The sequence below is a fragment of the Oncorhynchus mykiss genome, chromosome 27 (assembly GCF_057628025.1).
Source record: "Oncorhynchus mykiss isolate SJ-2025 chromosome 27, ASM5762802v1, whole genome shotgun sequence".
NCBI classification, from domain to species: Eukaryota; Metazoa; Chordata; class Actinopteri; order Salmoniformes; family Salmonidae; genus Oncorhynchus; species Oncorhynchus mykiss.
Window position 1 is genome coordinate 6920871 of NC_143048.1, and position 20134 is coordinate 6941004.

At 42.5% G+C, this 20134-nt stretch overlaps 1 protein-coding gene and 2 long non-coding RNA genes across 3 annotated transcripts in view; 2 read left to right on the forward strand and 1 right to left on the reverse strand.

Annotated features, from left to right (window-relative positions):
• Positions 1-21: 21 nt before the first annotated feature.
• On the forward strand, positions 22-4134 carry LOC149971206 (uncharacterized). The gene is made up of 3 exons (XR_016492609.1): positions 22-494; positions 932-1121; positions 1456-4134. It is a non-coding gene; the product is annotated as an uncharacterized LOC149971206 (long non-coding RNA).
• A 1580-nt stretch (positions 4135-5714) lies between these two features.
• LOC110507400 (calpain-12-like) overlaps positions 5715-20134 on the forward strand; it is a 33187-nt gene continuing 18767 nt past the window's right edge. Inside the window, exons 1-4 of the mRNA XM_090224299.1 lie at positions 5715-6102; positions 11985-12054; positions 14263-14381; positions 19645-19728. Coding sequence (XP_090080425.1) covers positions 5905-6102; positions 11985-12054; positions 14263-14381; positions 19645-19728 — 471 coding nt within the window. The 5' untranslated portion in view covers positions 5715-5904. The remainder of the gene's footprint in view (positions 6103-11984; positions 12055-14262; positions 14382-19644; positions 19729-20134) is intronic.
• Positions 6759-8542, reverse strand: LOC149971207 (uncharacterized). Its single transcript, XR_016492610.1, has 3 exons — positions 7212-8542; positions 6982-7071; positions 6759-6844 (listed from the first exon to the last, which is right to left on the reverse strand). It is a non-coding gene; the product is annotated as an uncharacterized LOC149971207 (long non-coding RNA).

Genomic DNA, 20134 nt, shown 5'->3' on the forward strand with positions numbered 1-20134 from the left:
TCCCTGTGTGCTCTCAAAGTCACACAAACACACACAAGCATGTATGCTCTTGTCTTTTCTCCTGATACTCCAAAAATAGAAGCTTTGCTCAGACACAGCTTCCTGTTCATCTTTAGGGGACTACATACAGGTTGCCCGCGGCAACAGTCCATCCACCTCGGAACAGAAAAGGGGCATAGTAGACAGACGTGTATGTGACTCTCTCTCTCTGAATAGCCCTTATGCACATTCCATGACTGAACGTTTTAAGCACACTTCCTACCGTTGTGGCAATTTCCGGTGGCGCATACTATAGAACGGAAGTCAGTCTAGTTATCGACGATATAACATTACTACCACTATATCTCAGTTTGTTACTATGTGTCTTCTGGACTTGCCTCAAATTAATATTAATGGTGTACATCAAATTGTTAAATCAGCCTCGGAGACTCCAGCTAGCAAGAACGAAAAGGGGTTCAAGATGTATATAGGAAGCTCCATAGACAACTATGAAGGTGAGTACCAAGTCAGTGACAGATGTAACATTAGCTAGCTACAATCATATTAGCTAACTAGCTAATTTAACTAGTAAATGTAGCTGGCTAGTTACTTCGTAAAAGTATGTAACGTTGACAGAATCTACTTGAGAATGTGTGTATTTTCGTTAGCTTGCTAGCTATATTTGCAAGCTAAAAATAATTGTTGTTCATTTCTTCTACACGGTATCTAGCAAAGATACATTGACACCGCACAGCATTATCAATAGATAGATATTAATGATGGGTCCCAATCCCAATTTAGTATTGGCCACTTAACAGGTTATTTGGTAAAGATCTGTTAAATGAGCCCCTAGTTAAGAAGACTAGACACTACTATGTTTATTGTTATTCATGGCCGCATCATTCTTATTTCTCACTTCAAGTCATTCATAACACGTATCTTCACTTCACAGATGGAGTTAAAGCACTCTGTACCAGTGAAAGGTCCAAAGCCGCTGCTGTGTTGCAGGAAGTGCTATGTGCAATCAGCTGGTGGCCCTTCTTTACCAGACAGCGCACTACTCTCAACTAAACATTCCAGCTGCACCACCAGTTCACGGCTGCACAGACACAGAACAGCGTTGGCACAAGCCAAGAACACTTGTGAGTCTATCAATATCCATAAAAAAAATGCACATGAAAAGTATTCAGCCTATGTAACAGTAAATCCTTGTTAATTAGGGTGTGAAGCCATTTTATAAAACATTTTGTTGTGATTCTTATTCTTTGTATCCAGATGATAAGCCTAAACAGTGCCGTCTTTACGATGTAACAACAAATGTTTGGGACAAAGACTAAGGGGAAATATATAATAATCTCTATATTTGAATCCATTTTATTTGAACTTTCAGGCTTGTGTTGTTTCTGGAAAAGTTACATGAGTCTTTGTCATAGTTATCTCTCCATCCTGATGTTAAGGTTTTAAAATGTTTTGCAGAAGTTCTCTCTACAAAGCACTCAACGGATACAGGCCTGACATGGACCTTCTCCGCGTGCCAACTTTTCTCCGCTTCCTGCCCCTCTTGTGACAACAATGGAAATGTCAGCTGACGTGCCCCTGGTTGAGTCTGCCTTTGGGCCAGTGCAAGCTGGCAGTGTGCTGTCCTATCAACTTCCACAGCCAGACCTGTGAAATTGTGAAGATTGCCAATGCCCCTTCTCCACCAATACTTCCATTAGATGGCTACAGGCTTCAGTCTTCCCAGTGTGCTTACGTCCTTAAACATGAGGAGCAGTTCCACCTCAAGGCATTAGAGACAACCTACGAGATGTCACATAAAGTCGAGGTTGCTACAAGGGATCAGAGCAGCAACCCAGAATGGCATCAGCTCAGGACAATGAGAATAACATCCTCTCGTTTGAGAGGTTTGCCATGTCCGGGGAGAGACCTCAGCTGACCACCTAGCTGAGCGGATGTTCAAGGGATCTGGTATGCAGACCATGGAGATGAAGAGGGGGCTCTGGTCCATGGAGCCAGTGACTGTACAGGAGTACTGCACACTGAAGAATGTTAACTTCTTTCCGTGTGGCTTCGTAGTGCACCAAGATGCTCCGTGGTTAGGATCCTCTCCAGATGGAATCATATTTGATCCCAGTGTGAGACCACACTTTGGACTCTTAGAGGTCAAGTGCCCAAATGTACCAAGTTATGTTGACTGCCCTTACCTGAAGATACAGAATAGGGAGCTGAAGTTGAAGAGATCTCATGCTTACTACTGGCAGGTGCAAGGTTAAATCCTTCTCACAGGTTGTAGCTGGTGTGACTTTTGTAATATGTGCACAGGAGGACATCCTAGTTGAAAGGATATATAAAGATCTACAGGTTTCAAAACCTATAAGAGGGAAGGTTGACCACTGATTTTTACCACTACCTGCAGAAGTGTTGATGCTGCCTGAGATGGTCAGGGGGGTGACTGTCAAACAGCTTGTGCTCCTTTACTCTGCGGCTCATTCTTTCAACATGCACTCTCAGCCTGGCAATGGATTGGGTCTCCCTAACCTCATGCGCTGGCATCTGTGTGCGTCTTGAAAGGCTGTCCTGTTGACCTTGCACGGAACAATGTCATCTACGAAAAAGCCCTTATCCACCACACGGCCATCGCTCATCCATATATTTATGTGTACATATTCTTATTCATCCCTTTACACTTGTGTGTATAAGGTAGTTGTTGTGAAATTGTTAGGTTAGATTACTTGTTAGATATTTCTGCACTGTCAGAACTAGAAGCACAAGCATTTCACTACACTCGCATTAATGTCTGCTAACCATGTGTACTGTATGCGACCAATAACATTTTATTTTATTTTTAATGGCCATGTCAGGGGGGAGTAAGGAAATAATTCCAGACTTCTGGAAGATATCCTTGTCACTCACAGATCCAGAATACAACGATGACACGAGTGACAGCTCCATGTGGTGACGTTCCCAACATGCCCTTAAAGGTACAGAGTGTCTTGTAGGAAGAAAACACCTCACTCTGCAGTAGTAGGGAAGATGGTGTTTGGCAGCGGTGTTCAGTGCAGTCGATCACTACCTGGGGGTCTGGATAGTCCTTGAACTCAGGTGGGCTTTGATGGTTTCTTTGGGGATCCATATCTGTGTTGATCCAAGCAGACAGTAGAGGAAGTTGGCCCAAGAGATCATAATCCGTCTCACTTTCGATTGGTGGAGGCTGAACTGATGGGCCAAATCCTTCTGCTTCAGACCCAGCGACAGATGAGTCATAAACAAGAAGAACTCGTCGATTTGATGGCAGTGTCTGAACATAAAGAAAACCGTTTTAGTACAATATAGTCCTTCGGTCCATAACAAACAGTAAACCATGTTTAACAATTACAGTAAGATCCAATAATATTCTCTAAGTACTGTATTTAATGAAGTCCCTTACTGGTTTTCTTCCAGTAACACTTGTTTCAGATGGATTGGTGCTTGTGACTCTTATTAACTTGGTCTCTGCTGCTCAATCAAGTGCCAGAAGGCCATCAGGTGGGTGTAGTTTGCAAATCTGAAGACGGACCCAGAGTATTTGAATACCAAAAAAGCTCATTACTGTTATTGCCCATCTTCTCTAAGCATCAAGTAGCACTAGACATGACCTAGCTGCTATTGTAGCCTGTTTTTCTTGTTACTGCAATTCGTACTGTAATTCACAGCATTGAATTTGTTTTAAAAAATCCTGGGAAGTGGACAAGACCCAAATCTTATTTGCAGCAATGACCTGGGAGCATTTTTTGGGGTTAACTGAAAACTAATGTCAACACAATATACATTCAATGTGCTTGTCTAGTTTTACATTTGTTATTATTTTACTTTTATTTAAATAGGCAAGTCAGTTAAGAACAAATTATTGTTTACAATGACAGCCTACCAGGGAACAGTGGGTTAACTGCCTTGTTCAGGGGCAGAATTACAGATTTTTTACCTTGTCAGTTCAGGGATATGATCCAGCAACCTTCCGGGTACTGGCCCAACACTCTAACCACTAGACTACTTGCCACCCCTAAATAATAAAGAACATGTTCTTAAAGGTAAGATGGACTTCGGTATAATAATAGTAAATAATAAACAATAGTAATGTTGGATAATAATAAATCATTACTGTACCTTGTGTAAAAACGTATATCCTCGTCAGAACCAGCAAATCGCTGTAGACCAAAGCCGTGTTAGGCGAACAGTTTCTTCAGCTCAGCTCGAAGCTCCTCAATTTCTCTTACATGCTCATGCTTTTCCATTAGGGCCATGTCCAGGGCTGTGGATTTAGGGGCTGCACAATAATCATGTGTCTGGACCGGATCAAGAGACGGCACAGTCCATAGGCAGCGCACCTTGTACTTCATCCTCCTCAGTCGGCGGGGCAGGAGGTTTCAGTCTTCTTTCCCAAACACCAGGTCTCTTTTGAATGTGCCAGTTCCACGAGAAGAGTGTAGGAACAACACCTCTTTTTAGGTATTGTGCCCCCCCCTAATTTTTCCCTCAACAAAGTCACTCTTGACGAATTGTACTACACACCTGTGTTTGGTGACCATAAATTTGTCACAGCATACTGCCACCAACCACCTTTTTCTGAGTTCTACATCGACAGGGAAACTATGGAGGCTCATAATACCATTATATTTTGAGACACTGTTCATTAGCACCTCCTTCGTTGGGCTGTAATTTAAACGTAGTCATTGCGTACTATTTCAGTCAGAAATGCATCGGCGACAGTTATAACGAGTAAGCTAATGATAAAAACAAGTCAGCAACCCGGTAGGAAGTAAAATAGAGTGTGGGAGGCAGTATAATGCATAGAGCCTATTCTGGTTCAGCTGACTTGAGTTTTATGTATGGGGTGAGTTAGTGTGACAGCAGTGGTCTAGCCCAGGCTGGGCCCAGCAGACATAATACACAGGTACTCCTCTCTGTTTCTCTTTCCACTAAAAAAGCAAATGCAACACAGGGTCTGTATATGTTCAACCCAGCGAGATAGATTTACAGGTATTGCACTGTGTTGAGTCATCTGAAATTGAACATCTGAATTTGAACCAAATTTGAACTGTTATTTTACCTGTACCAAATGTATTCCTCTTCTCATTTCATCCTCCCCATTTTCCTACAGTTCCTTCCTCCTAAAATGTCCCACTAAGCCCCCTATCACCTGCTCCATTCATTCACCCCCCCCCCCCCCCCCCCCCCCATATATCTCTCCTTTTCCATTTTAGGCTAGTAACATTTGCGGATTATATCACTTTTCCTGCTTTGTTGTCTCTTGGCATTTGTAGTGCTTCAAAATTGTATAGGCCTCAACTCCACTTCCCTTTCGCCCATCTAGTAGAGACAGACTGCCCTCTATAGTGACAACATTTAGTAGCCTACTATCGATTGCAGTCGGGCACTGCGAAGAGGCGCTCACATCAGAGACCCCACATGACTGGCTTGATGGAGAGGACCGTTGTAACTAAATACAGGCAATGTGTGGAAGAAGAATTGTGAAATAATGTGTTTTTAAAGGAAGAAGAGGAAAATGTGTGCGTGAGAAAGCAAGACCTTGACGTTTTAATAAACAGCGGTTGTAGGCCATCACACATTTAATCGACATGGGATTAACTAACCACGGAAAATGATGCAAATGGACGATAAACAATAGAGTTCTAAGTAAGATCCTGGTACCATGTCATTACCCCAACTCCAGCTGACTAACTTCCCGGAGGCTCTGCATACCTCTCCCAGATGGTTCGAGTAAGTGGGTGGGTAAGCCTATGTGTGTATTTAAGAACTGGATTTGTTTGTTGCACAATTCCCCAAAACGGAGCTACGACGAACAAATCGAGATAGGAATGTTGGTTCAATCTGACTTTATTTGCTAGGCCTATTATTTTCAAATTCATCTCAATTTTAGCATTGAAAATGGAGTCTCAGCAGGTCACACCTGGATCCATTGCCAACCCGGTAAAATTTGGGGGCCAGGACTATGTAGCTCTCCTAGATGCGTGCGTTAAATCCGGTTCGCTGTTCTCTGACCCAACCTTCACCCCGGACCAGAGCTCCATCGGTATGCCTACCGACCCAGACCCCAAAAAGGAGATCAAGTGGCTGCGACCCAAGGTAGGCTACCGTCCTATCGGCGTTTACATGATAGCCAGTCATATAGTCACGCTCAAAAACGTACTTCTACATTGCAATAGTCCAGCTTTTTACTCGTGATAGTCATGCTCATTTTATGGATATCTGTAGCCTATGTTATACTTTTTTATGTTGACATTATGAATTGCGTTTGAGGATATGAGTAAGTCTAGGTAGTTCAAAGTTGGGTGTTGCTCTTGGACAGATGTAGGTTACACCTGAACTGACTCACTGTCTGTGTTGCCAGGTTAAGCAAACATTTCTAGTCCAATTACCACTCAAAACCCACCCACAAGGGCTGAAAAATAGCCCAAATGTGTTTTCCAGCAGCAAGAGAGGAGTTCTCACATCTATCCAATAGGTGTCTTCATAATGACAATCTAAATACTTATGGTCAATTTGGTTTACCTTGTTCTTTGCCTTTCTCCCTTTGTTATTGGTTCATCACACCAAATGATTTAATGATTTAATCTGAACTATAGAAGTGATTCATAGTGAATGATAAAGAGGTATGTGTTTTCTGGAGAAAAAAATTCTTCTGAAATGGTATTAACACAATGTTAATCATTGTGTAATAGGGTTAATATAAGTCACATTGCTCTAAAATAATCATTCCTTTAAACGGGAGTATACAAATCTAAAAGCCCCAACAGTTATTTTATTTCATAATAAATGTCAATTAATGTGTGGTTGCAGCCTGATGTCCCAGTCATCCATCCTCTCTCTGGAGCACGATGGAAAGAAAAGAGAGAGGAGATCCATCAGGAGTCCAAGTACATCAAGATAGTGTATTCTACTATTAATCAATCTATCACTACTATAATTTGATAGTCTGTCATGGATTTAGAGATAAGTACTCACCAAAACAGCAGTGCTGGTTTGATAGTAGCCCTCCATGGAGGATGGGGTGATCCCCATACAAGTTGCTGCTGGAATTCCCCATATGTTGCTCTACAGAGAGTAGAACAACAGACAGAGCGATAATGAGGGATGAGTTTGAGAAACAGGGGCAATGAGACTTTACAGACAGATGACTGAAGGAAGCGTCGCTCTGTGTAGACTCACAAATAACTCTTAGAAAAGTTGCTCACCCTGCTTTTTTTCTTGTGTTCAGCAAACTCCCTGCCCGTATCCAGAGCGCTCTCCTCCTGCTGTGAACTGCCACTCTGTCTGTTCTTTTTTGTTCCACCGATCCAAACTATTCACATCAAATGTAACTATTTACAGTCTGTTTCCTCTCTTCTTTTAGAGAAGAGGGTTGTCCCCATTTTACCTCAGCCTGTTGTGCTGAGTAGATGTCAGCGGTGAACAATGAGAGCATCCTTGCTGACGTTCCTTTGCATGTGGGCTCAGAACTCTCATGATGTTCTCAAGACATCTTTCCTGCATTCTGTTTCTCAGCTCGACACCTTTCCTGCATTCTGTTTCTCAGCTTGTTTTTTTGTATTTTTATTTTTTATCAATGCCATCTGGGAGAAGGCACTGGGGACAGCAAGGAGTCATCAGGCCAGGTATTCCTGAGGCATGGTTCTAGGGCTCAGGTCCTTCGAGAGAAGAGAGATAAGAGAGAGAATTAGAGGGGGCATACTTAAATTCACACAGGACACCGGATGAGACAGGAGAAATACTCAAGATAACAGACTGACCCTAGCCCCCCGACACACAAACTATTGCAGCATAAATACTGGAGGCTGAGACAGGAGCAGTCGGGAGACACTGTGGCCCTGTCCGACGATACCCCCAGACAGGGCCAAACAGGCAGGATATAACCCCACTGTCATGACATGGCCCTTTCTGGGTATAAAGCGTGGCATTCCCCTCTTTCTCCCTCCTACACCCAGATTCTGTTATCTCAGGTCGTAAATTCCTGGAGGAGACTCTCTCCTCCTGGCCATGCGGTATAGAGAGAGAGTTTCACAGTAGAACAAAGGGATTTCTTCTACATCACAGAACTTGAGAACTGAACAATATCCATGTTTTGGAGAATGTGTAAACGGTCGGTGGAGAAGCCAGCTATGACCCGGTATATTTTATTTCATGTTTGTGACCTCATGAAAGACAATACAGCCACATTACCATAACTATGTTTATACAGGTGCCTATTGATCCCGACAGAATAAGAGCAAATCTTAGATACTAATTACTAGTCTACAGCTACAAATTGTTAACCTGGGATGCGAAGACTGACAACCACCGAAACATCTATTCTATAAGAACATTTCTGAATGGTACTCTGAAGTGCCCATTCTAACCACAAAAGACTCTGTTGGACGATTCCAACAGAGATCACGACGACACACTGAGCGTAAGTATTGATTGCAATTATTCCCGAATGAGTGAGCGTTCACGCGCAAAGGATTAGAATTTCAGTTGATATAATTATCAACTGTGTAGTGACTGCTTTTTGTCTTTCCCGCCCTTCTCAGTCCACACCCACTTCCCTTTGTCTACCAAGCCGTCATATCGGCTTAGCCCACTAGGGAACCTCTGCTATCATTTCCTTGTAACCATATCTATTGTTTGTTTGTTTATGCATTTCTGTGATTATTTAGTTAGTAAATAAATGATTAAGACAATTGATGCATGGATGATTCATAGGCTGAGTTCGTGCAGATAACCAACAATTTACGACGTTTGGAATGAGACTAACGTGAGGTAAAGAATAATTCATTCATTAGAAGTCTAATTGATCAGATATTAAAATATCTGAAGAGTTATATTAGTAAAATTATAACTTTATAATCTGAAGATTTTCCTTGGTGCCCTGACTTCCTAGTTAATTACATTTACATGATTAGTTTAATCACGTAATAATAATTACAGAGAATTGATTTGATAAAATAAGTCTTCACTTTAATGATGCCAAAGACACGACACCACCCACTTTGCCAAAGCACAGCCCCCACACCACTAGAGGGATATCTTCAACCACCAACCTACTACCCTGAGACAAGGCCGAGTATAGCCCACGAAGATTTTAAAAAAAAAATGTGGAAAAGGTCAAGGGGTCTGAATACTCTCCGAATGCACTGTATATTCAACATTTCGTGGGAGTACATTCACTGCTTTGGAGGCACAGAATTGCAGGGATTGACACATTTAATGTAGACAATATTCGGAATAGTTGCTTGAATTTTTGTCAGGGTGGAATTGTTTTCGCCACACATTGTAATGCAGCCATCTGTGGCTAGACCGACGCAGTTGTCAATGGGCAATTTATTGCCATCAAGAAACTTGAACAGGGCAGTGGTCAGTGAATCACCAGCTGGAATGTTGATAATTCCTCCAAATGTGCTTATGATTTAAGAAAGTTTCTTGCTGTGGTATCTTATCACCCCACACCGTTGCCTCTTGGCTGTGACATCAGTACATTCATCAATAATTAACAAGTAAGATTCATTCCCAATGTCCTTTATTAGTTATCCATGCACTGCAGGCCCTATAGCTGCATTTATGAGCACTGTGCATTTTGTTCTGTGGATATTGATTCCTATCTTTGCAATGTCTTCAACAACACATCTCAGGTGATCTACAGTTGCAATGCTGGAGTGGCATGCAATATCTGCAGCCATCTGTAACTCTGATCGTTTAACTGTGTTATTTTCTTTTACAAATATATACTGAACAAAAATATATAAATGTAAAGTGTTGGTCCCATGTTTCACGAGGTGAAATAATAGATCCCAGAAATTGTTCATACGCACAAAAAGCTTATTTCTCTAATTTTCTGGACAAATTTGTTTATATCCCTGTTGGTGAGCATTTCTTCTTTGCCAAGATAATCCATCCACATGACAGGTGTGGCATATCAAGAAGCTGATTAAACAGTGTGATCATTACATAGGTGCACCTTGTGTTGGGGACAATAAAAGGACACTCTAAAATGTGCCGTTTTGTCACACAACACAATACCACAGATGTCTCAAGTTTTGAGGGAGCGTGCAATTGGCATGCTGACTGCAGGAACATCCACCAGAGCTGTTGCCAGGGATTTGAATGTTAATTTCTCTATCATTAGCTGTCTCCAATGTTGTTTTAGAGAATTTGGCAGTACGTCCAACCGACCTGGCAACTGCAGACCACGTGTTACCACAACAGTCCAGGACCTCCACATCTGGCTTCTTCATCATCTGAGACCAGCCACTTGGACCGCTGATTAAACTGAGGAGGACATTCTGTCTGTAATAAGTAGGTGGGCCTTGCTCCCAAGTGTGAGGGCCTATCCCCTTCAGGCCCACCCATGGCGCGCCCCTGTCAATAGTGAAATCCATAGATTATTAAAGCCTAATGGATTTATTTACTTGCATGATTTAATTATATGAACTGTAACTCAGTAAAATGTTTGAAATTGTTGAGTTTCTATGTTTGTTCATTATAGTTCCTGTGTCATTTTTTTAAAATGGAGCAGCATTTCTCGTTTCTCCGTTTGTGCATGAGAAATAAGATCGGCGTCGTGGACTCACATTTCTGATTTGCAATGCCTACAGTAAGCTTTTCTGTCATCTCCTGGGATGCACTTAATCCATTCTGTTATACCTGCTCTCTTTCCCAGTCTTTGCAATATTTTCTCCCATATTTTGCCCAATTTACCTGGCATTCAGACAGTTGAATCGTGTCTAGCCAGTAAACTAGCGTGTGAAATCTGTTCCTCTGGCCTCACCTCTGTGCCTCTGTGCATCGCCCTCTCATCTGACTTCAGCTTTCTGGCCAATGTTAGCTAGCTAGCTACATAACCAGAGGGAAAGCACATTGTTCGACTCTCTCTCCCTCTCTCTGAAACAGTTGGATTATTAATGATCAGTTTCTCTCCCTTGCTGTGTTGGCTGTAATGATTGGTATGGCTGGGGGTGGTTAGGTTGCAAAGAATGAGACCAATAATACTTTTGAGGGAGAAGTATGTAGTTATCTAGTGCTGTTCTTTGTTAAGTTTCACAACACCTGCCACGATGTGCGTTCTCTCACTGACGTGACTCAGCTGCTCAACAGTACTACATATACACCCCTCCGGCCTGCCCCTCCCTTCCAATGACTGTATATGAAGCTCCCTCCACGCCACCACTCACTCACTCAGCAACAGCCTCACTGCCTGACAGCGAAATTAATAGCTAATTTAAAATAAAATAAAAGTGCGATCGCAGCCCTTACAAAAAAATGTTTTTTGGAACTGCAGTCGACTGTGGTATTTTGGACGCAGTAATTGTAGAATAACTGCAGTGTCCTGCCTTTATACCGCGCTCTAAACTGCAAAGTTACTGCAGTCAAACGTTATTTTGGACGTAGTATTTGCAGCATACTGCAGTTATACAGCACAGTGTTTGTAGCATACTGAAGTTATACTGCACGCTGACCGCAATCTTTTTTCGTAAGGTATTTAGAATAGCCCAAAAACCTGCAACCCGTGACATTTTCACCCACGACATAGTTTTCAAAGTAGCCCAATTTGCTAGAAAACCGCGAACATGGCAACACGGCTCACTGTCAGGTGAGGTCTAGTTTTGAGAAAGATAGATCGATCTGATGGAGCATGTTCAGAGAGAAGATGGAACTGACAGAACGGACAGAGCATGTTGAGAGAAAAGAAAGAGAACTTACAGACCACACTCTGAGTCTGAGCCAAACAGCTGGACAGGATATCTCTAACAGCAGAACAGAGATGGAATGACGAGATAACAACTGGAGAAGCCATGAGACTTGTGTGAGGCAGTTTACATCATTAACATTGCCTTGTCATCATCCAGTCAACTGTTATTACAGAAATTAGTGTTGTATTGGTTTCAGATTCCCTCAGACTCAACGGCAATATGTGCTGTGGGGTAAACTGTAGTCTTGAACTCTGTCCCTTGTCTCTCTCTCTCTCTCTGCAGGAGATCAGGGCCAATGCTGTGTTTGTGGAGGACACGACTTGTACCACCGATATCTGCCAGGGCCAGCTGGGTAAGTGTGTGCTGTTTTAAACATCATAGGATGGAGTATCATTTCAGTAACGCGTAGACAATTAACTCCAACTCACAGTTTTCCTGTATAACCAGATTGCCCTCACTTCTCCAAACCTATTCTCCTGGGAATGGGGTTGAGAGATCCTCTTTCTTTCCTCTACATGGACACACAGGGCAGCTGTTACTGTTAGAGAGGTGTGTGTGTGGGGGGGGGGGGAGGGATCTACAGTTTCCTCAATCCTCAGGAAATTATTAGAAATTAAAAGTGGGGGAGAGATGGGTAAATGGAGCCATTTTCAGCATCACCATTTTTTATTTATTTTATTTAACCTTTATTTAATTAGGCAAGTCAGTTAAGAACAAATTCTTATTTACAATGACGGCCTACACCGGCCAAACCCGGATGACTGTCGTGGAAATTTCCTCTATTTACCAAATCATGGGAGCAAACCACAACACAAGTCAGAGTTAGTTATCAAAGTCCATCTTTAATTATATGAGCTCTATCACAAACCTGTGACTCTCAGATCGATTCAGTGTCTATCAATGAATTCTCTGAGAGCCCCTTCCACATTTCAAATGAGGTCCTTTATAGTAAAGACACACACAGGATAAGACAGCATAGACATAATAAATCGTTCAGCTTTGTCTCCTTACTCAAACCCCGAAACCATAAACCCATCCTCCATATCAACAGGCATATATCAAATTGTAATTTAGATACAACCAACTCTAAATACAACCAATCCTGGACAAGCTCACGGAGAGGATAGAATGATTCCAGACACTGCCATCCCCGATGGGAAAAGTAGGGAGTGAGGGGGGGGGGGGATCTACAGTTTCCTCAATCCTCAGGAAATTATTAGAAATTAAAAGTGGGGGAGAGATGGGTAAATGGAGCCGAGTAGGGGGGGAAGTAGGGAGTGAACTGGCACACACACACAGTGGAGCAAAATATATGTTTACACATGATGACCCCTTGACCTCTCCCCTCTCTGCGGCCCATGCAACTTAGTCTTGACATAGAACAGATAACTGCAACCTCGCCACAGTATTATACAAAAATACCATTCTGATGAGAAGTAACTTATAAACATATGATGAATATAAAACATCTCACATATGTTACCAACAAATTCTGATTCTTCCACAACATGACTCTGGGCCAATTGTGCGCCGCCCTATGGGACTCCCAGTGACGGCCGGTTGTGATACAGCCTCGATGTCAAGGGAAATATAGTATTCTTTCTAACAAAGATATCTACATATATTTCAGGATGTTGTGTAACCCTGAAAATAATCAGAATTCATGTAAACATACCAGTTTTAAAAACATAGCTTGTCCAAAAAAAGTGGTTTCTTGGCACAACTCAATCCGGGTATGGGGTAAGTTGAGCATAGGGACAGGGTCAGTTGAGCCGCCTTGGGGTAAGTGGATGTTGGTGTCCTGTGACGGTGGGTGATGGTGCTGGTAGGTCAAAGTTTAATTCATCAAATAAAATAACATTTTGTTGGTCGAGTACACAGTTCAGCAGGTGTTATAGTGGGTGCAACGAAATGTGTTACTAGCTCCTAGCATTGCATTAAAATGGTCAAACAAGTACACAACTAATAATAAAACAAACTACAAAATATCCAGGAATATATAGATAAAGATATCCCCTGATACTGACCCTTTTAGCCCAGTGTTGGAGTCAACATGGGCCAGCATCTCTGTAGAACACTTTTGACACGTGGAATCCATGCCCGACAAATTCAGGCTGTTCTGAAGGCAAAAGGGGGTGCATCTCAATATTAGGAAGGTGTTCCTAATGTTGGTACACTCAGTGTATTTTAAGATGTCAATGCCAAACTTAACATGGTTCATCATGGTGTTGTTGTTGATGACCCTAAAACCTTTCAAGCTGACAGGCCATTACGAAGTCTATTTACCAAGGATTTAAATGGACACGCAAAATCGGATTCCCTGATTTATCAGTAACTCGGGCCCTGCCAGCTGCCGATCACCATAATTGCCTGCAGTTGATGTGCTTATAAAGGCTTCCTGGCAGAGCAATGCCCTTGACCTGGTTGGTCCTGCTGTCTGGGGATGGAGTGTGGAAGTGACAACCTGGTAGTGTGTTGCCTAACTGTTTGCTAAAACTAACCTAAACCCCATATCATAACAATAGTTAACATGCATATTGCCTCTTTCTTTTTCTAATAGGTGACTGTTGGCTTCTGGCTGCCCTGTCCTGCCTTACCATGCACCCCAATCTCTTTGTCAAAGTGGTACCACCTAATCAGAGCCTGACAGAATCCTATGCTGGCATCTTCCACTTCATGGTAAGACGTGGGGAGGGTTCATGAGCTTGCAGTGTACATGTGTTCTGCATACTCACTTTTTGTGAATGCATTGAGAATGTTCCTTACTATCTTATCAGAGTAGCATGTCTTGTAAAAGAGCGAGAGAAGCAAAGGTAGGACTGAAAATAGTAGTAGAGATGGAGAGGTGGAATTAAGGAGTTCTCAAGGGAACAAAGGGAATGAGAGAACAGAGGACTGTGTCAGCGTGTGTATGACAGAGAGTGTGTGTTATGGGAGGAGGTGGATCAGGGTTCCCCAACTGGCTCCAACTGGCGTCCGTCCCGTGGACCGAATTTGGCAAGTGGGTGATTTGTGTTTTTTTAATAGTTGGACATAAGACTATAAAAACTCCTGCAAATCAGCTCCAACTTTTTAAAAGTTTTTGAAATCTGTTCCTAAGTATTCCCAAGCATCATAGAGATATACAGTGTCTTACAAAAGTATTCATCCCCTTTGGCGTTTTTCCTATTTTGTTGCATTACAACCTGTAATTTGAATGTACTTTATTTGGATTTCATGAAATGGACATACACAAAATAGTCCAAATTGGTGAAGTGAAATGGAAAAAAACTGACTTGTTTAAAAAAATTCTAAATGGAGAAGTAGTGGTGCATATGTATTCACCCCCTTAGCTATGAAGCCCCTAAATAAGATCTGGTGCAACCAATTACCTTCAGAAGTCACATAATTAGTTAAATAAAGTCCACCTGTGTGCAATCTAAGTGTCACATGATCGGTCACATGATCTCAGTGTTTATACATACACCTGTTCTGAAAAGCTCTAGAGTCTGCACCACCACTAAGCAAGGGGCATCATGAAGACCAAGGAGCTCTCCAAACAGGTTAGGGACAAAGTTGTAGAGAAGTACAGATCAGGGTAGGATTATAATAAAATATCAGAAACTTTGAACATCACACAGAACACCATTAAATCCATTATTAAAAAAATGGAAAGGATATGGCACCACAACAAACCTGCCAAGAGAGGGCCGCCCACCAAAACTCAGGGACCAGGCAAGGAAGGCACTAATCAGAGAGGCAACAAAGAGACCAAAGATAACCCTGAAGGAGCTGCAAAGCTCTACAGCGGAGATTGGAGTATCTGCCCATAGGACCACTTTAAGCCGTACACTCCACAGAGCTGGGCTTTACAGAAGAGCGGCCAGAAAAAAAGCCATTGAATAAAGAAAATAATGATGCTTGTCAAAAGGCATGTGGGAGACTCCCCAAACATATGGAAGAAGGTACTCTGGTCAGATGAGGCTAAAATTGAGCTAGGGTTTGGTGTGTCTTTTTCCAATGCCCTGCAACGTTGGCCACCCATGTACACTGGGTCCTGGTTAGGGGACTATATGTTATTGTATTTTCCTCTGTTGGAGTAGATGGTACGTCCAAACGTGTATCTGATGAATGCTTGCAATATCAATTTGGTATGATAATCCCATAACATTGGTCACTGGCCAAACTGACTGTGTTTGTCAGGCAAAGGCGGTGTGTTATCAGTGTCAACAAGACTCCGACAGCTCCCACAGATATGTCTTATTTCATAGCAGCACTTTGAAGTGAATGATTGATGAAGAATGACTCCTAATACAATACACTGAGTGTACAAAACATTAAGAAAACATGCTCTTTCCATGGCGTAGACTGACCAGGTGAATGCCATGATCCCTTATTGATGTCACTTGTTGAATTCGCTTACATCCAGTCAATGAAGATGAAGGGGAGGAGACGGGTTAAACAAGGATCTTTAAGCCTTGAGTCAATTGAGACATGGATAGTGCATGTGTGCCATTATGAGGGTGAATGGGCCAGACAAAAGATTGAAGTGCCTTTGAATGGGAAATGGAAGTAGGTGCCAGGTACACCGGTTTGAGTGTGTCAAGAACTGCAACGCTGCTGTGTTTTTCACGCTCAGCGGTTTAACGTGTAGCCAGATTTTTTTTACATGATTTTTTTTGGTCCACCACCCAACGGGAATCCAGCCAACTTGACACAACTGTGGGAATCATTGGAGTCAACACGTGCCATAATCCCTGTGGAACGCTTTTTACACCTTGTGGAGTCCATGCCCCGGCGAATTGTCGCTGTTCCGAGGGCAAGAGGGGGTGCAACTCAATATTAGGAAGGTGTTCCTAATGTTTTGTACACTCAGTATATGTTACATGGATTCTGAGGAATAAAACGCCATCCTATAGGCAATTAAAAATCCAGAGTGATTGCTTTTGGGGCTGTATGATCATTAAAAATGTCCAGGTTAAAAATATTGATGACTAAATCTGTTACTTGGTTTGTTTAATTAAAAAGACATGTTATCTGGATTCCAAACTCATAATCATGTAGTAATAATGTTGGTCGACCAAAGACATTAAAACCTCATCGAGATCGTGAGTTATGGCTTAGTGGTTTTCTCTGGTGAAGTATGTGTGGCAGGACTTGGACAGAAGGAAGGGGGGGATACATATGAGTAGACCCGGAGGGGTTATGTTGGGAGTGTAGTACAGACTTGTAGGTAGCTACTACCCTGGGACACACGTATGCACACACGTATACACACACAGCCCAGTGTTTTTCTCCAGCTGATCCCCTTATAGCCATGAGCCTTTAATCTAGACCTCAGTCTCTCTCTCTTTCTCTCTCTCTCTCTCTCTTTCTCTCTCCCCCTCCCCCAAATAACATTTTATTGGTCACATGCACCGAATACAACAGGTGTAGACTTTCCAGTGAAATGCTTACTTACTAGCCCAAATATAAGATAAATATTTAAACAACAAAAAATTGAAATAGTAACACCAAAAACAAGGCTATATACAAGGGGTACCAGTACCAAGTCAATGTGCAGGGGGGTATGAGGTACTGTAGTTTAGTTGAGGTAATACAGTATGTACATGTGGGTAGGGTTAATTGACTAGGCAATCAGGAAATAGTAACACAGAAAATAGTAATACAATAAAAATATTAACGAGGCTATAGACGAGTACCAGTACCGAGCCAATATGCAGGGGGTAGTTGAGGTAATACAGTATGTTCATGTGGGTAAGGGTAAAAGTGACTAGGATATATAATAAACAGAGTAGCAGCTGCGTGTGTGTGTGTGTGTGTGTGTGTTTTCTGTGTGTGTCAGTGTAGTATGTATGAGTGTGTGGGTAGAGTATAGTGAGTGTGCATAGAGCCAGTGCAAGGGAGTTATTGCAAAACAATTAATAATAAATCCATGTAAATTGTCCGGGTAGACATTTTATTATCTGTTCACCGCTCTCCATGCGGTAGCAGAGAGGACAGTCTATGACTGGGTGGCTGTAGTCTTTTTAGGGATTTCCTCTGACACCGCCTGGTATAGAGGTCCTGGATGGCAGGGAGTTTGGCTACAGTGCCTTGCGGTCAGATACCGAGCAGTTGCCGTACCAAGCAGTGATGCAGCTAGTCAAGATGCTCTCAATGGTGCAGGTGTAGAACTTTTTGAGAATCTGAGGGCCCATGTCAAATCTTTTCAGCCTCCTGAGGAGTATACCACCTCAGCCACCGGTGATGCACAATTGGGCTTTACTTGGCTCATCGTGTTTCCTCCGACACATTTGGTGTGGCTGGCTTTCGGGTTAAGCGGGCTTGTGTTAAGAAGTGTGGTGTGGCGGGTCATGTTTCCCGAGCCCATTGGAGAGTTGCAGCGATGAGACAAGACAGTAATCACGAAAATTGGGGAGAAAAAGGGGGCAATTCTTTTTTTAAATCCTGTAAAAGAAAGAGACACCCCACCGATCTTACTGGACTCTGCTGTTCTGTCCTGCCGATACGTAGAAAAACGTAGCTAGATGTGTCCTTGTTCAGCCATGACTCTGAGACCCACAGTATATTACACTTCTTAATGTCCCATCTCTCCTTCCCCTCTTTCTCTTTCCCCTCCTCTCTCCCCTTTATGGGGACAAATTATGGTGGACAATAAGTATTTGGTCACCTACAAACAAGCAAGATTTCTGTCTCTCACATACCTGTAACTTCTTCTTTAAGAGGCTCCTCTGTCCTCCACTTGTTACCTGTATTAATGGCACCTGTTTGAACTTGTTATCAGTATAAAAGACACCTGTCCACAACCTCAAACAGTCACACTTCAAACTCCACTATGGCCAAGACCAAAGAGCTGTCAAAGGACACCAGAAACAAAATTGTAGACCTGCACCAGGCTGGGAAGACTGAATCTGCAATAGGTAAGCAGCTTGGTTTGAAGAAATCAACTGTGGGAGCAATTATTAGGAAATGGAAGACATACAAGACCACTGATAATCTCCCTCGATCTGGGGCTCCAGGCAAGATCTCACCCCGTGGGGTCAAAATGATCACAAGAACGGTGAGCAAAAATCGCAGAACCACACGGGGGTACCTAGTGAATGACCTGCAGAGAGCTGGGACCAAAGTAACAAAGCCTACCATCAGTAACACACTACGCCGCCAGGGACTCAAATCCTGCAGTGCCAGACGTGTCCCCCTGCTTAAGCCAGTACATGTCCAGGCCCGTCTGAAGTTTGCTAGAGAGCATTTGGATGATCCAGAAGAAGATTGGGAGATTTTTTGGGTAAAAACTCAACTTGTCGTGTTTGGAGGACAAAGAATGCTGAGTTGCATCCAAAGAACACCATACCTACTGTGAAGCATGGGGTGGAAACATCATGCTTTGGGGCCTTGAAGCATTTCAAGGTCCTGGAGTGGCCTAGCCAGTCTCCAGATCTCAACCCCATAGAAAATCTTTGGAGGGAGTTGAAAGTTTGTGTTGCCCAGCAACAGCCCCAAAACATCACTGCTCTAGAGGAGCTCTGCATGGAGGAATGGGCCAAAATACCAGCAACAGTGTGTGAAAACCTTGTGAAGACTTACAGAAAACGTTTGACCTCTGTCATTGCCAACAAAGGGTATATAACAAAGTATTGAGAAACTTTTGTTATTGACCAAATACTTATTTTCCACCATCATTTGCAAATAAATTCATTAAAAATACTACAATGTGATTTTCAGGATTTTTCTTCTCATTTTGTCTGTCATAGTTGAAGTGTACCTATGATGAAAATTACAGGCCTCATCTTTTTAAGTGGGAGAACTTGCACAATTGGTGGCTGACTAAATACTTTTTTGCCCCACTGTACCTTCCTCACACCTCTCCTTCGTCAATAGCTACTGTGATGGCAAGTGTGATTCTTACTGTGTATGCAGCACCTGTGGTGAGTTGCTCTCTATGTGCTGTGTATCTCCACAGGCTAGTAACTATCGTGAGATAGGCACAGTGACTGCAGAGGGACTGGTGAAGGGCCATGCCTACGCCATCACAGACACTGACACGGTATGTAGCATACTGTGCTTCACCAAGCTAAAGTCATCAGAAAATAATCCACTTTTATATTTTGGATAGAAAATCTTTGCACTTTGCTCACATAATTGTTTGCGTTTCCAGTAACACTACATTTTAAGGGGTCATTATTACAGTTTAATTACATGTGTAATTACATTGTAACAAGTATTGTAGTTAATTGTAATCTCATAGTTGTACTGGTGGTAATTGCAGTCTGTAATTACAGAGGTGTAACAACAAATGCTTCTTACCATGCGTGTTACAAATGGGTTTCCACTAAATTCACTAATGATTCTTCTCAGCTGCATCCAATTCAGTGACAACTGTCACAAGGTTGTAATCTCTTGTGGCTAGATGCACTGGATGTCCTTGTGCCTGTTTGCAGTTTCTACTCATT